The 18274-nt window shown below is 34.6% G+C and overlaps 1 protein-coding gene across 2 annotated transcripts in view; it reads left to right on the forward strand.

Moving 5' to 3' along the window:
- ptprnb (protein tyrosine phosphatase receptor type Nb) overlaps window positions 1-15424 on the forward strand; it is a 61134-nt gene extending 45710 nt beyond the window's left edge. For both annotated transcript variants that reach the window (XM_056459682.1, XM_056459683.1), the window contains 6 exons: window positions 2243-2362; window positions 2782-2948; window positions 8789-8842; window positions 10391-10455; window positions 10803-10876; window positions 12378-15424. In XM_056459682.1, the coding sequence (XP_056315657.1) occupies window positions 2243-2362; window positions 2782-2948; window positions 8789-8842; window positions 10391-10455; window positions 10803-10876; window positions 12378-12449 (552 nt within the window). In that variant the 3' untranslated portion in view covers window positions 12450-15424. The remainder of the gene's footprint in view (window positions 1-2242; window positions 2363-2781; window positions 2949-8788; window positions 8843-10390; window positions 10456-10802; window positions 10877-12377) is intronic.
- Window positions 15425-18274: the final 2850 nt, after the last annotated feature.

Below are 18274 nucleotides of genomic sequence, written 5' to 3' on the forward strand. Positions count from 1 at the left end.
TCCAAAAAGAGCCACATATTGATAAATTATGTTATGATAGCTCTTTCAACATTGTTATGATTGAATTGCCTCTTGTTACAGTTATGAAATAGTTTGATAACAAGCACGAAATGTTCATGGGCCAATGACATGACCACACTGAAATGGTCTATATGAAGTACTTTATGTGAGTATTAAAGTGCAAAAAGGTGATTTAAAAGTCTACAGGTTTAACTGAATTAAGGAGTAATCACAACATTTCTTCTCTGTTATAGTTTTAAAAAGGAATAAAGCAACATTTGAGACATAAAATAAATGCATTTTATAATACAGAGCTCCTAAAAATGCATTTAACATCACAAAATTGTAAAAATTTACAAACAGTTCACCCAAAAATGAAAATTCTGTCATCATTTACTCATCATCCATTTGTTTTTCTTTTGTTGAACACAAGAGAAGATATACTGAAGAATGTTGGAAACAGCCATTGAATTCCATAGTATTTTTTGTTCCTACTATAAAGTCAGTACCTAGGTTTTCATCCAAAAATGCAAATTAACTTTATGCTCAAAACTGGATAATAGCATAAAAGACGTGCAAATAAAGCAGAGTTTCCCTCCAACGAGTCAAAGAGAATGAAATTGTCACTTCCTGATAAACTGGTGCCAAATATCAACAGTAAAAAAAGGAATTTGCTCTGGTAAGAGAAGCTGCGTGAATCTTTTCTTCATTTAATAAATGACTTGCACCTCAGAAGGCAATCCTTACACAATCCTTGGCGTTTGAAGGTGTCAGACATGGAGCACAGACACTCTAGATTCTAGAGGTCATTAATAATATAATAACACTAATACTTAGAGAGTTAAGGCGTTTTAGAATGACCAAAACAACATTTCAGATGTTTTACAATGTGGTCAGCCTGCTGGTTTGTCCATTCCCACACAATTTTATCATCACATGATCTCTTAAAACAAAATCACATGACTTTTTTAATACACATACTGGAATTTGTTTGGTAAAAGTGTTTTCATCGTAGTTTAATCGTATCTTTTCTTATTGAATAAAAAGTTTATCCTACTCAGTTAAGCGCATATGTTTTTTTATGCGCATTTTCAAAATTTATACGCATCTTGGTGTTTCCATCAACTGTTTTTTTATGCGCATATCCAAAATGTGCATAAAATAGGTGGGTGGAAACGTAGCTGGCTGCTTTATTCCAGCATTCTTCAGAATATCTTATTATCATATCTTAATATTTTCAATAGGGTAAGGTTGCACCAGCTGCTGGTAAGTTCTTTCTTAAACTGGAAAGTAAAGTCCTCACTGGGGGCTTAGTAACTACTATCCTGTATGTAAACTAATCTCGTGGTCGTATCTTTTCTACCGTTATACATGGGGAGAGGCTGCTGTAACCATTTAGTTGAACGTAGTGTTACGTTTAAACTAAGTGGTGCAACACAAAAATATTTTGTAGTGCGTAAATTGTAACTTAGTGTCCGTTTAAGTCACAACTGGGCTACGTTTTAACTTTAACTTACTGGTGCAACCGGCCCTAGAAGAAGTTTAGAACCACTTGAGCATAAGAAAATGAGAATTTTTTGGGTGAAGTATCCCTTTAAAATGGACAAAAAAACTAAATGTGAAAAACAAAATGGAATTTGGGAAAAAGTAAAAAATAAAATTTCAAATAATTAAATTCATAGGGCCCTAGATATAATGTAAGATGCTTGAAATGTACACTTAATCCAAAAGTGTGAGATCAGTATGTTTTTTTACATATATATATTAATGCTTATTTAACAATAATTATAAAAGGATGGGTTAAACTAATCAGTAGTCACAATTAAATCTTCTGCCTTAAAATATTGTGCTTTAAAAAATGTAATGTTGAATTTCAAATGAACCAATCTTAAAGAAAGTGAAAGTTTTTATAAAAATATTAAAAGCAGCACAACGATGATAACAATAAATGTAACCAAAAATGTGGTTGTTAACAAAATCATAATAATCAAGTGATTGTATGATTGGATTGTATGATTGTATAGGATTGTATAATACTGATTGTATGATATTACTCTAATCGAGTTTCAGCTTTGCAATCACAGGTATAAATAAAACCTTGAAATATAAGTAATAATTTGTAATGGTTGTGAATTCTCTGCTCATTTAAGTAGTTCTGTGTATAAAGTGCTGCTTGTGTTCTGTGCATAAATGTAAATACTGGTTAAAATGCATATTTTGTATGTTGTGCATGTTTGCACAGATGGTTTGGGAAAGCGGGTGTACAGTCATAGTGATGATGACGGCTCTGGTTGAGGATGGAGAAAAGCAGTGTGATCGCTACTGGCCTGATGAAGGCTCTTCTCTATACCACATCTACGAGGTTTGCTTCAAAATGCCCAAAATATATTGTATTGTCAAAAATATTGTATAGTTTATACTGCTTAGTTCACCCAAAAATGAAAATTGACTCACTATTTTCTAACCCTCAAGTAGTTCCTAGCCTACGTGTTTGGATTCTTTCTTCTATTGAACACTAAATAAGATATTTTGAAGAAACCTGAAGCCTGTAACCATTGACTTACATTGTAGGGGAAAAAACGGAAGTGAGCAGTAACAGGTTTCCAGATTTCTTTAAAATATCTTCTTTTGTGTTCAACTGAAGAAAGGATGCGAAATGGGTTTGAAACAAGTGAAGGGTGAGTAAATCATGACAGAATCTTCAGTTTTGGGTAAACTATCCCTTTAAAACAACATTTTGTTGTACGCAAATTACATTTTTATTTAAAATGTCTCACTTAGGTGAACCTGGTGTCTGAGCATATCTGGTGTAATGACTTCCTGGTGCGTAGTTTCTACCTGAAGAACGTCCAAACACAGGAAACTCGTACCCTGACTCAGTTCCACTTCTTAAGCTGGCCCGCACAGGGAATACCCACTTCCACGCGCCCTCTGCTGGACTTCCGCAGGTACTGCATACAAAATATATAAATATACAGATCACTTTAGATGTGAATAACAGCATAAAAATGACCTGATAAAGATGATATATACTTATGAATTTTTTTTTTAAAGATGATTATGAGGTTATTATGAAATACAACCTGAGTGAACACGATCCGCTCATTGAGTTTGATGTGACGTGCCACAGTTTCTGGGTCCAAATGGCAAATGCTCTTTCAGAAAGTAATATTTATATCCATGCATAACCTCACTTTTTTATAAATATATATTGAATAAATATAAAATAAATATTGGAGTCTGGGATACAGAGACTGAAAGTTAAAAACATTTTGATTATAATGGTCATAATCCACTGTTGAGATTTCTTGTAATATAGATGATTAGAGGCTTGGACCTGGAAGCACTATTCCAACTGTCACAACTTAATGAGCAGATGGTATTATTTTATACCATAAAATACGGACTGCCATAATGATAAAAAATGCATTTTATTATTATAAAAATTTAAAGTTGCCATGAAACGAAAGTTTAGATTGTTCCTTTTTCCTTGTTGTGATTTATATCCAAGTGAAACAGCTTCTGTAATGGTTGGGAAAAATAAGGAAGGCGGGGGTTGATTCTGTTGGGTGTTGCTAAAAAAATGGAGGAAATTTGAATGGCAGGATTGCACTCAGTTGTGCAAGATTACTCTCTACCTGACATACCATCAATGTCATGACAAATCACGCCCCCTTTTGGAATCGGCTCTTCAATAGGACCCTGAGAGATTCTATTGGTTCACTGGAATTTATTGGGTAGAATTTATAGCGCCTGTTAACAATTTCTGTGAAATCACATTCTAATTTATTCATTAATTTTCCTTCAGCTTAGTCCCTTTATTCATCAGCGGTGACCACAGCGGAATGAACCGCCAACTTATTCAGCATATGTTTTATACAGTGGATGCCTTTCCAGCTGCAACCCAGTACTGGGAAACACCCATACACACTCATTCACACATACACTACGGCCAATTTAGTTTATTCAATTCACCTATAGTGCATGTTTTTGGACTGTGGGGGAAACCGGAGGACCCAGAGGAAACCCACACCAACACAGGGAGAACATGCAAACTCCACACAGAAATGCTAACTGACCCAGCAGGGACTCAAAGCAACGACCTTCTTGCTGTGAGGCGACAGTGCTAACCACTGAGCCACCGTGTTGCCCCTCGTTCTAATATACATCACATAAAAATCATTATAATAAAAGTATTGTTGCTGACCCTGTCTATCCCTTAATGACCCTATATGATCATCTCAGACTGGTTTCTCGAACATGGCAATAAGTTCACTGTACTCAAATGGCCTCCACAATCAACAGATCTCAATCCAATAGAGCACCTTTGCCTTTGTGCTTTGTTTGCTCGTTACTACACCCATATGCAGCATAAAAGTCCAGCATCTTCACATTGGCTTTAATCTTGATTAAGTGCGGCTGAATGACATTTGTCCTGGGAGCACTGTACAAGTGTGGCTATTGATGCATGCTTAGGGTCCGTATGCGATTTCTAGTGTTCATATTCAATTCAATTCAATTCATCTTTATTTGTATAGCGCTTTTATAATGTAAGTTGTGTCCAAGCAGCTTCACATAAAAGCTTATAGTAAATTGAAACAGTGTCAGTCCAGTTTTCAGTGTTTAAGTTCAGTTCAGTTTAGCTCAGTTCAGACCCAAACGGTCAGACCCAGAGAGTCCAAACACTGAAGAGCAAATCCATCGATGCGCAGCTCTACAGATCCCAAACCATGCAAGCCAGTGGCGACAGCGGTGAGGAAAAAACTTCACCAATTGGTGATAGTGAAGAATTAAAAAACCTTGAGAGAAACCAGGCTCAGTTGGGCATGACCATTTCTCCACTGACCAAACGTCTTGTGCAGAGCTGCAGTCTAGGCACCGGAGGCTGAAGATCGCTGGACCTCAGCGAAGACCCGTCTGTCCCTGGAGCGTCAAGGGAATCAGTCTCATGCTCTCCACTCCTTCATGACCATCACAGCAGCTGCTCAGGATACGGCCTGGTCCAGGATTATGGAAAGCTTGGGATCATCTCGTCGCTGGTCTTGGATCGAATCAGTGGCGCTGCATAGTCTGAGGGCCTCGGGAAGAGTATCTCCAGGTGGAAATAGAGAATAAAGAGAATAATCAGCGTAGCTGCTGTTCATAGTGTATATAAACGAGATGCAAAAACATGCGTGGGGCACATTCATGTATCATACCGCTAAGTGTCTATATCTATGGGGGAACTCAATTTTTCCTTGGACCACAATAATTCAGATAAAATGAAGAAGTGCACATTTTGGTTTCATGGCAACTTTGATTTGGTTTTATTTGTGGAATTATACCAACATTGTTATTATTATATATTTAGTCTACTTTTATTATTACAGTTGAAATTCAAACATTCCTGCAATTCAGTGTGAGCTAATGACAAATTCTGTGTTTTTTTGTTGTAAGCTTACACTGTAAATGTCAAATTAAACATGACAAAAATTCTATAAAACTATACTTTTTTTATGATTAAACATTTTAGCAGTCACAGTGTCATTGTGTGTGTCAAAATCATGGCAGTTCTATGTGTACAGTATGTATATGTGTATGTGAGTTCCACATCACGTTCTCCATTTTTACTCTCTCTGCCTGCCATTCCATCATGGTTTCACTCTCGCTCCCTCATTCTCATCCTCTGTCTCTTTTAACCTCTCTTTCTGAGAGCGATGGAGCGCGGTAGCGAGGTATTGCACAGCTGTCTGTGTCATTTTTGTGGTTTGCAGCTAGTAGTCTGGTTCCAGTTGCATAGTCACAAAAATGAGCACAGACAGATGTGACTGCAGCAACGCTGATGAAACGCTCCATCGCCAAACTCTGTCCATCTCCGTCTCTTTTCTACATCTCACTCCTTTCTCCACTCAAGTCCTGACGTGCTTTTCAGTGTTGAGTTGATGTTGCTCGTTTCTTACCACTGTTTACTGTGGTATAACACTCCTTATTTTGGCTCTCTACTATGTGCAGTGCTCCTGATCTTTTTTCCTCTGATGTCTGTGGGTCTCTACTCGAACCTAGATGTTTATAAAGCCTTGTTTTTTTTTTTTCATTTTGTTTTACACAAACATCTGCAAGTCTTTAAGCTTAAATTGTTTTATGTATTCTTGTTGTTGATAGCATTTAGTTTTAGTGTGCTGTACTTTTTATTTCCACTGAGGAGATCAAGGGTGAATGAGAGTGTATGGATGATTCTTAGTACTTAGTTGCAGCTGGAAGGACATCCACTGTGTAAAACAAATACTGGATAAGTTGGCGGTTCATTCTGCTGTGGCAACCCCTGATGAATAAAGGGACTAATCCAAAGGAAAATGAATGAATGAATGAAGATACATCCCAAAATTGTCATCAATTCAAATTACATGTTAGTAAAACATGAAATTAAGTGATATATAAATGTTACATGTGTATGTGTAAAATATTAATATATTTGTTGTAATCTGTATACAGTTGAAGTCAGAATTATTAGCCCTCCTGTTAAATTTTAACTGTTGTATATTTTTACCCCAAGTTTTGGGGAAATTGGAGAGATTTTTTCCAATACATTTCTTTAGTTTAACTCTTTTTTTTATTGGCAATTCTAAATCAGAGAGCTATTACAAGTGATGGAAAGAAAACCCATAATACGTTCAGTTCACAATACTGAAGAAAGAAATATTGGGGGTAATTAAACACTTTCCTTACTCTCTAAACCATATTTAGAGGAAAAGAAAGAAAGTAAACAAAACAACAACAACAACAAAGGAAAACAAATAAAACAATAAAAAAAAAAATAATATATATATATATATATATATAATAAATTAACAAATGACTTCTAGGTAAGCCATTACTATTAACACTCTTGGACGAGTTTGTATCAATCAAAAGCAAGAAAAAAAAAACGACAGATAAAGACAGGGTTAGATATGTAAGACGTGACACGCACGCATGCACATCCAAAATGCTTTTTTTTGTAAAAATACAACAGAAAAGGTTGCCAAGCTGCATAGAAATCTTCTGTTTTGCCATTAATTGTATATCTAATTTTCTCTTCTTAATTTGAATAAACTGCAACAGGTCATACATCCAATGAAAGTAGTTAGGCGGAGAAGGGTTTTTCCAGTTCCGTAGTACAGTTCCTTTAGCAATTATTAAGCAAAAGGCTAATACATTTGACTGCGAAGACGACAGTAATACATTTGTATGATTAAGTCCAAACAGTGCCACTGAAGGACAATATTGAAAGAAAAATATCAGAGATTTATTTAAAAACTGATGTGCAAAAAGAGATTAACTCTGGACAAAGTCAAAAAGTCTGATAAAGTGTAGCTCTAGTACAGCTCAAAACATTATAGTTTAACTAATAAATAATTCCTTTTTATCTTTGCCATGATGACAGTACTTATGTTTTTCCAGATACTAGTATTCAGCTTAAAAAAGTAGCTTAAGGGGGCTAATACTATTGATCTTAAAATGTTTTTTATGCCGAAATGAAAAAAAAAAAAAGAATTATAGGAAATACTGTGAAAATGTCTTTAATCCATTAAATATCACTTAAGAAATATTTGAAAAACAATAAATATTGCATACTAATTTATATATGCTGTTCTTTTAAACCTTTCTTTAAATGATATTTTAATCAGCCTTCCACTGTTTTCAGCTTTGATAATAGTAAATGTTTCTTTAGAACATAATTCATGAAGAAAGCTCAAGATTTTACATTATGAATAACATAAAATAAGTTGTTGTTTTTTTCACAAAATTACGTTTTCAATTAATCAAAAAGATATATTATCACAATGCAGCCATGATGATTCAGTTCAGTTTACGTTTATTTGTATAGCTTTACAAAAGGTGCACATTGCATTACAATCAAAATAAAAAAGTTAAGGTTATTATTTACTATAATTTTATTAGTTACTAAAAACTTTAATTAAGTAATTACTAATAACTTTATCAGGTAAAGTTATTATATATATAAACATAGTTAACCTGCAGTTATAAAGTATATAAGAAGAGCATGAGATTTATTTATGAATACATTGGTAAAACTTTGCAATAAGGTTGTATTAGTTAATATTAATTTATGCATTTACCAACATGAACAACAATGAACACAGCATTTAGTATTCTTTATGTTAGCTAATATTAATTAATGAAAATACAGTTGTTCATTGTTAGTTCATGTTAACTCATGGTGCATTAACTAATGTAAACAGCACACTCTCAGAAATAAAGGTACTGAAGCTGAGACTGGGGTAGTACCAAATTTGTACCTAAAAAGTCCCTATTAACACCTCACGAGTACCTAAAAAGTACAAAAGTGCTCCATTTAAAATTTTTAGGTACTAATATGTACTTTTGAGGTACCATTATGGACCCTTCAAGTACAAATGTGTACCTTTTGAAAAGGTACCACCCCAGTGACAGCTTCCATACCTTTATTTCTGAGAGAGCATGAATTTGGATGATAATAATGCATTAGTAAATGTTTTGGTCAAAAATCATTGTTAAATGCTACACAAGTATTGTTCATTATTAGTTCATGTTAGTAAATGCATTAACTAATGAAACCTTATTGTAAAGTGTGACCAATACATTTTGCATCAATGGTTTTATTCAAATTAGTAATATTTGCATAATGGATTTAGATCTTTTTTGTCATTTGACATATAGTTCATAAACGTCAGAAAGCTGCTAATCGTCACTCACTATCAAACCCTGAGCTAATCTGACTTACAAACAGTGGTTTTCCTTCAGAAAAATCTTTCTCTCTGTCCTTCAGGAAAGTCAACAAGTGCTACCGTGGACGCTCCTGCCCCATCATTGTGCACTGCAGGTATTTCTGAAACACTGATGCATTTGAGGAATTTAAAAAAATGTATTATAGATTTTAGCATAGTTTCATTCGTTTTGTAAGAAAGGTGCTACAAAACTGTTTATTAGAAGGTGTTTAGAAAATCAAAATGTATTTTAAAGATATGAAGTACGCAGGGTTTAAAAGTAAAACATTTCTCAGTGTTTCTCAATTCATTTAAAGGGATATTTCACCCCAAATGAAAATGTACTCATCCTCAAATGTTTTCAAATCTTTTTGAGTTTTTTTTCTTGTTGAACACAAAAGACATTATTTTGAAGAATGTTTGAAACCATTGACATCCATGTAGGAGAAATAAAGACAATAGATGTCAAAGGTTACAGGTTTCTTATACATTTGTGTTCAACAGAAGAAAGAAACTTAAATAAATTTTAAATCACATGAGGGAAGAGTAAATGTTCATTTTTGGGTGAACTATCCATTTAAGTGCTGCTTTCTGTGTTTTAAATTATTTTAAACATGTAAAGCGATAGTTCACCCATAAATGAAAATTAACTATTTGCTCTCCCTCTAGTGGTTCTAAACCTTTGAGTTTCTTTTTTTCGGTTGAACACAAAAGACATTATTTTTAAAGAACCATCCTTAGAGGAAAAATAAATACCATAAATGCCAATGGTTTCTTCCAAATATCTTCTGTTGTGTTCAACAGAAGAAAGAAACTCAAATAGGTTTAAAATCTCACAAGGGAAGAGTAAATAATGAAGTTACTTTCATTTTGGGTGAACTATCCATTTAAGTATTGCTTTTTCAATTCATTTAAAGGGATATTTCACCCCCAAATGAAAATGTACTCATCCTCGAGTGGTTTCAAATCTTTTGAGGTTTTTTCTGTTGAACACAAAAGAAGATATTTTGAAGAATGTTTGAAACCCTTGCCGTCCATGTAGGAGAAATAAATACCATAAAAGTCAATGGTTACAGGTTTCTTTCACATTTGTGTTCAACAAAAAAAAAAAAAAGAAACTCAAATAGAAGAGTAAATGATCATTTTTGGGTGAACCATGCATTTAAGTATTGCTTTTTAGGTTTTAAATTATTTTAAACAGCACTTAAAGTTATAGTTCACCCATAAATGACAATTTACTTACCGTTTACTCTCCCTCTTGTGGTTCTAAACCTTTATGAGTTTCTTTTTTTCTCTGTTGAACACAAAAAAGGATATTTTGAACTGGAAACCATTCAATTCCAAAACTAATCCAATGGAACTCAATGGTTACAGGTTTCCAGCATTTTTCAGTATATCTTGCTTTGTGTTCAACAGAAGAAAGAAACTCAAACATGTTTGGAACAAGTGAATGGTGAGTAAATGATGACAAAATGTTTGGTTTTAGTTTTGTATCACATCATGATATAGGTCTAAAATCTAATTTAAGTCTTACATTTGATCAAATTTGATGAATTGTGCAGAAACCCTGAGTACTGCAATTAATTCAGTTCATGTTCACAAATGGCACATCAGGTATTTTTTCCCTTGGAGTGTTTTGTTCACAGTTTCACCCTTCTGTTCAGTGATGGTACAGGCCGGACTGGAACATATATCCTGATTGACATGGTCCTGAACCGCATGGCTAAAGGTCAGTACATCATGCAAACATACAAAAATTGTGAAATGTAAATAATGTTAAATGGAATGTTTGCTCAAAAATTACCAGCGATTTTCCGTTTAGCACAAAAGAAATATTTTGAAGGATGTCAGAAACCAGCAAACATTGACATCCATTGTAGGAAAAACAAATACTATTGATGTCAGTGGTATACAACTTGTTTTAAAATATCTTCTTTTGTGTTCAACATAAGAAAGAAACTGAAATGGGTTTGTGACAAGTACAGGGCGAATTTGTTTTAGAGTGAATTATTCATGTATGTCAAGCATGCTGGATATTAATTTCAATTAAGTTTATGGTTTTTGTTTTCAACTCAGGAGTGAAAGAGATCGATATCGCTGCAACCCTGGAGCACATTCGAGACCAAAGACCAGGAATGGTTCGCACCAAGGTAATTAAGAACAGAACAACCTATATCAAATATACTGTACACTCAACGGCCACTTTATTAGGTACATCTGTCCAACTGCTTGTTTACGCAAATTTCAGCCATTCACATGGCAGCAACTCAATGAATTTAGGCATGTAAACATGGTCAAGACGATCTGCTGTAGTTCAAATCGAGCATCAGAATGAGGGAGTAAGGTGATTTAAGTGACTTTGAACACGGCATGGTTGTTGGTGCCAGACGGGCTGGTCTGAGTATTTCAGAAACTGCTGGTCAGAAAATATCTAGTGAGTGGCAGTTCTGTGGGCACAAATGCCTTGTTGATACCAGAGGTCAGAAGAGAATGGCCAGACTCGTTTGAGCTGATAGAAAGGCATTAGTAACTCAAATAACCACTCGTTACAACCGAGGTATGCAGAAGAGCATCTCTGATCACACAACATGTCCAACCTTGACGTAGATGGGCTTCAGCAGCTGAAGACACCACTCCTGTCAGCTAAGAACAGGAAACTGAGGCTACAGTTCGCACAGGCTCACCAAAATTGCACAATAGAAGATTGGAAAAACGTTGCCTGGTCTGATAAGTCTCGATTTCTGCAGCGACATTCGGATGGTAGGTTCAGAATTTGGCATCAACAACATGAAAGCATGGATCCATCCTGCCTTGTATCAATGATTTAGGCTGCTGCTGGTGGTGTAATGGTGTGGGGGATATTTTCTTGGCACACTTTGGGCCCATTATGCCACAACGCCTCAGCCTACCTGAGTATTGCTGCTGATCATGTCCATCCTTTTATGACCAAAGTGTACTCATCTTTTGATGCTACTTCCAGCAGGATAACGTGTCCTAAAGCATGTCATAAAAAATGAATCATCTCAGACTGATTTCTTGAAAATGACAATGAGTTCACTGTACTCAAATGGCCTCCACAATCACCAGAATCACCGGCAAAATTTTCTGTAATACCGTTCCTAAGGTATGTGTAAGATTTTTTTTATTTAGATTTTTCAAAGAAAAGGACAACAGGACAATAGGACAACAGTATTTCCAGCAGAAAAGATCTCCAAAGATGTTTTAAATTGTAAGGAAATCTGTGTTTTTGATATAACACATAATTCATTTGAATTATTTAGCCTGACATGTTTACTGCTCCAAAACATTTGAAATCTTTCACAAAATAAAATATATTGTGTTCAAAGGGGGAAAAAATTTTAGTTTTTTATCCAGACATTTAAAAATAACTTATTTTAGAGTAGCAATTGCAATACTGTGATATTTTTATCCAAGGTTATCATACCAGAATCTTATACTGGCCCATGCCTAGTAAGGTGTACCTAATAAAGTGGCCAGTGAGTGTTAAAAAAAGCACTATTGTACTCAATAGAAATCGTCATGTGTATCAATTTCATTGGTGCTGACGGTCTTATTAATGAGAGTTGTGTGGATGGATTTTGTGTGGTTTTTAAAACAGAAATGCTGATCTGCGCTTTTCTCTCTCCTCAGGATCAGTTTGAGTTTGCGCTCACCGCTGTGGCTGAAGAGGTTAATGCTATACTCAAAGCTCTACCGCAGTAAAATGAATGGCTGTAAATGAAGTCGACTCGCACATACATACGTACACTATAACAACGACATGCATGTGGGCATACATGCCTTAAATGGCCACCGAGGTTAGTATTATGGATGTGCATGAGTAAATGAACTAGTCAAGTACTTGTTTACTAATTAGCAAAACACGATTTGCACTTTGAGTTTTCTTTGCTGAAATGATTATTACTAAACCCTTCGCATAAATCATGTTACACTACATAAGTTAGACTGCGATATGAAAGGGTGAAAGATCCAAGTGTGCAACATTTCAATCTTTATGGTTCTGATTAGAGTCATGCTTTCCACTAGATAAAGATCAACTTTTATGATAGAAAGAAAGCCACCAGGAGATATGAGAGTTGTGTTCAATCTGTGGCCGAAGAGCACTTTTTTACCCATAGCAAACTGTTAAAGAGATTAAAATTAATATTTTGTCAAAAAAAATTGCACACCATTTACTTCTCACAAATCAGTTTCTGTCTTCTTTTGAACACAAAGATGACATTCTGAAAAAAAAAAACAATCAGGGAATCTGTAAGCACTGACCTCCATAGTATTTCATTTTCCTTCTATGGATGTCAGTGGTTACAGGCTTTCAGCTTTCTTCAAAATATCTGCTTTTAGGTTCAGTATAGAAAAAAGAAAAGCATAATGGTTTGGAACCAATTGAGGATGAGTACATTTTCATTTTTGTGTAATATATATCTTCTATCCCTTTAAACAAAAGCTGTTACATGCACCCAAATCAGATCATAATTGGATTGATGATTAAAAACTAAATACTAAATTCAGATTTCATCCAGACTTTAAAAAATGCCTTTTGTTCATCTACATTCGTGTGATACATATGCTTACATAGTTTTATTTACATCTCGGTGACTTATGAACTGGGGGATATTCCAGAAAGCAGGTTATGTGACATACCCGGATAAGTTTAATGATGTGTAAACGGATCATCTTTCGGTTCCAAAAACAGAGGTAATCTTTAGGGTTATTTTTTCATTCAAATGTATTCCTTGTAATAATGTAATTTTATTTATTTTAACAAATGTGGAAGCAAAACCAACCAACAGTTAAAATATATATAAATCTACAGATTATCCTGCAAGCACAAACTGCTTTTTCTTCAACTGACGTTTAATTTAATGTGTACAGTGCTTAGCATAAATTATTTTCATTTATAGAATTCTCGGTGAATATAACCAATATGTTTGTGCATTTAAACAAACGAGATTTATTAAACAGTTATATCTATTAAATTAAGACTTTGGTCACCAAACATCTTTAGGAATGGAAAGATAAAACATTTCAATTCAAACAAGTAAAAAACAAACAAAAAAAACAAATGTTTGTTATTCTGTTTATTTTGTGTTCGCGGTTAACATACTCTTAGTTGACTAAACTTACTCCCAGGAGTGGTTTTGAAACCGATATTTCTTGAGTAAGCAGGTATAGGGTTAATCATCCCAGAGCTCAGACAGTGAATCAGACTGAATATTTACTACACATTTCGTCACCTTAGAATTATAAGGTTCTATCTGACATTTTTGTCAAAACTGAATTATTCACATATTCTTGCTAAATGACATCTTATTTACATTATGTGATGTTTTTTTTTTTATAAGTTGTTTTCATTGTAAGACTTTTTATTTAAAAAACAAAAAAGGTTTCATCTACAAAGTCGAACTCTAGCTTGGCTCTATGAGGTTTTCTGTGAACCAATCAGCATTTCGAATGCAGCAACGAGGACCCATCAGGATCAGTTTTCTTTGTCATTTCACTGGTCTGCTTTGTTGATAGCAGGAAAGACCAGAAAGAAACACAAAATCAGAATCGACTAAATAATGCTGCACTACACAAAATTGAGAAGAAACCTGAAACTGAAAAGATGTGTGTAAATGTGATAATTAAGAAGCATTTTTGACATTGAGATGAAATGTAAAATTTTACTTTGTTAAAAAAGAAACGGTTATTAAAAGATTTATATAATAAATGTAAAACATATTTTTATTTGTGTATATAGTCAGTGAAACATTTTTTTGTGTTTTAAACTCATTTGCTCATTGTCTGTTTTCTTTTAAAGTCTTTAAATTTGATGTTAAGCCTTGAAGAGCAAATGCTTAATTTAACTAATGGGAAATATAATTCAATAAATATAATTCAATAGTTTATATAAAGCATATAATTCAATAAATATTACCATATTAATTACGTAAAATTAACAGCTGCACTGGATAAAATATTTCGCACAGCCTTGTTTAAACAAGAAAAAAATATTCATCTTAAAATATGAAATAAATGTTACAGAAGGCAAAAATGTAACTTTCTCAAGCCTAAACATATTGTTACAACCCCAATTTATATTTTATTTGTGATTGTATTTCTTGAAAAGTAATGCTTCAATTAAAGATCTGCCAGATAGAACCTTATAATTCCAAGCGGGAAATGACTTTTCAGAATTAGTAGCTTCTATCTGCATTTGTTGTGTTATTTTTACTCCAATCTGCAAATGTAAGAGAATTTTGATTTTTTTCGATTTAGAGTACATTTAGGGTCTCTGTCATGTTAATGTATGAAAGAGCATTGTTACACACATATTGTTTGCTATATGAAATGCAAAATCTTTGAAGCTCGATATCTCAAGATCATTAGGAGCACAGAACCTTATAATTCCAAGGTGACGATTTGCTAAAGCACATGTCTGCTTTTTTTTGATATCCAAAAGTTCCAAGTATAGCTCCAGGGACATTATCACAATGCTCTCTTCAGATCTGAACATTGCAACTCATGTGCTGACATGTAATGCCCACTATATATCAGTTTGATTGAAATGTTTACTCTGAATCTGGAATCACATTTCTATTATTTTATTATTCTGTAAACAGCCCTAAAGATGGCAACTGCCAGCGCTTTGAATTTCATAAAATTAAAAACAATATACACCTTAATTTCATTTAGATTTGACTACAGTATATATATATATATATATATATATATATATATATATATATATATATATATATCAAAAGGAAAACAGATTGTTCTGTTAAATAAGAAATATTCATTCTTTTTTTAAAGTAAATAACAAACATATTATATTCAGGTTTAAATAAACACACACATTTATGTTGTTAGAGTACTTGACTACAAATTGCTCAATGCCATCCTCATTTATTATATTTACTTTCCTGCACTTAAAACACTCCAAAAAAAAAATGTGCCACCAGTTTTGCCTTTCTACAGCACGTATTATCAAATTGTTCCTCTAAATTAATATTCAGACATACACAAATACTACCTTATCTGTACCTATATTTAAGCTCTTCAGGGTCTGATTTCTTCCTTGCCTTCACTTTTTGGAAAAAAAAAAAAAGAATTATGTAAATGATCTGTTTGTCTGCATTTGCTCTCTCAGTTCGACCATGGTGTAATGACTTAGTCCCGTTACGTACACTTCCTCAGTGTTATGTGAGTTTCTTTCACAATCTCCTGTCTACTGTGGTGGTTTCAGAGGGAGGGAAAGTCAAAAGTTGAGCTTATTTTTAAGGCATGGTCATGTGTAGGCTTGCATGGAATGTGTGCTCTCAGATTTCAACACGTTCCCCAGGCCTTGGATGTTCAAAAAAAAAAAAAAAAAGACCAATTTACCTTTTTACAACAGTGTTTCTCAACCACAATCCTGGAGGACCACCAACACTGCATGATTTGAGTGTCTTCTTTGCCCATCTCACCCATTACAGGTGTTTCAGTCTGCTAATGAGCTAAAAATCTGAATCAGGTGTGTTTGGTTAAGGAGACACATCCGGCGTCCTAATTCACATAGGCTACTTGTACTACGCCCTAAAAGTATACTTTTTTGTAAAGAATGAGTGTGTAACAGAAGAGTACGCAAGCTTTGGGACATACTACTTTCTCGTAAACTAATCGCTATGTTGGGCGATGTGATGGCGCAGTAGGCCGTGCTGTCACCTCACAGCAAGAAGGTCGCTCGTTAGAGCCTCGGCTGGGTCAGTTGGCATCTCTGTGTGGAGTTTGCATGTTCTCATCACCTTCGCGTGGGTTTCCTCCGGGTGCTCCGGTTTCCCCCACAAGTCCAAAGACATGTGGTACAGGTGAATTGGGTAAGCTAAATTGTCCGTAGTGTAAATGTGACTTGATGTTTCCCAGTGATGGGTTGTGGCTGGAAGGGCATCCGCTGCGTAAAAACTTGCTGGATAAGTTGGCGGTTCATTCCGCTGTGGCAACCCCAGATTAAGAAAGGGACTAAGCCGAATATGAATGAATGAATGAATGCTATGTTTTTGTTACGTCTCGTCAATCATCTCGACACATCATCCACATTTCTGCCATATTTAATTAGCTAACTTACTGGAGAAGCAGCAGCAGGATAATCTGCCATTCGCGAGTCTTTCATGCAGAGAAATCTCCTCAGCTCTTTGGGTGATAATTATGCATTCAAACGTTAATGGCCACCCATATCTTGATATAAGTTCACATTGTTGTTGCAGATGAAATATACCACAGAAAACACGGTTTAAATATGTTCCATTTGGCTAGATATTGATTTACAGTCATTCAAACAACTTTACCGAAGCCTCCCTACTTGACGGTTGGTCTCGCGTGTCCGCCATCTTTGTAGTTTGTTTACACTTTTCACCCGCGTTTGTAGTTCTAATCAATTTCACGTCCAACGTGCAATGTATTGTGGGCAATATCAGCGGTTAGAGTATGGACGCTTCTACACTTTATTTTACTGGAAATAGCAAACTATCTGGGAACCTTTGGCATCCTCTTTTCAACATACTATCTGCTTGTTAAGTGTCATGTGAAGCGGCTACCAGGTCCAAGTGCTTTATTAAACTGAATGGGTAAACTCAACAAATAGTACTGATAAACACTTACAAAGCGCTGTATTACTTTCAAAAATCAAGATCGCAATATATCTTACCTAATATCCGATGGCCAGAAAGTGTTACATTTTTTATAAATTGATAAAATATTGGTGTCTCTGATGCAACAAGTTCAGAGACTGTTGTGTACACCATGATTTTATACAAAATTCCCTTTAATGTGTGATATGACTAAAAATTCTATACTATTTAGGATGGATGGTATACGAATTGGGACACAACAATGGAAAATGTGTAGAGCTGGTCCTCCAGGAACGTGGTTGAGAAACACTGCTGTAAAACAGAATTGTGACAACAGCATTTCATAAGCAGAACATGAAACGTGAGAGTTCAGATTTTATTTGACTTTACCCATGCCTCCACTCATTGTGCGTCCCAAATATTTACCTTACAAGGAATCCATTACGCTTCATTTCAGCGAGAACTCAATTTAAGATGCTCGTGTGACAACAGAAATTGAATATGGAAGAGATGTTGGATTTTAGATCAGATCATTGAAGACAGATCGAACTCCCTCGTTTCCCTTCCCTCTTGGTCAGATTCTCTTTCTACTTTATGGTTATTGTGGTCAGCTTAATTGTCCTATTCTTCTTGCAAATCAGTAAAAAAACAAACAAAAAAACAGAATTATTAAGAATAATATATTTTGTATCTTGTGATGACTAATAAAACTTGTTTGTGAAGTGATGCAGCAGCATCACTGTGTACAGGTCTTTTCTTTATTAAGTGTTTTATTTTGAAATTGAAGATATTTGATGTAACAAACAAGGGTACATGCATGAATCCTACAGGTAATTTCAATATCTCGCCACCAGGTGTTAACCAATATCAAATGTGGTTGTTTTCAGTGACAGGCTTCAGCCACGGTTTAAACTCGTCTTTCTCCAACTTGGAGTAGGC

Source organism: Danio aesculapii, chromosome 6, assembly GCF_903798145.1.
Source record: "Danio aesculapii chromosome 6, fDanAes4.1, whole genome shotgun sequence".
NCBI lineage: Eukaryota > Metazoa > Chordata > Actinopteri > Cypriniformes > Danionidae > Danio > Danio aesculapii.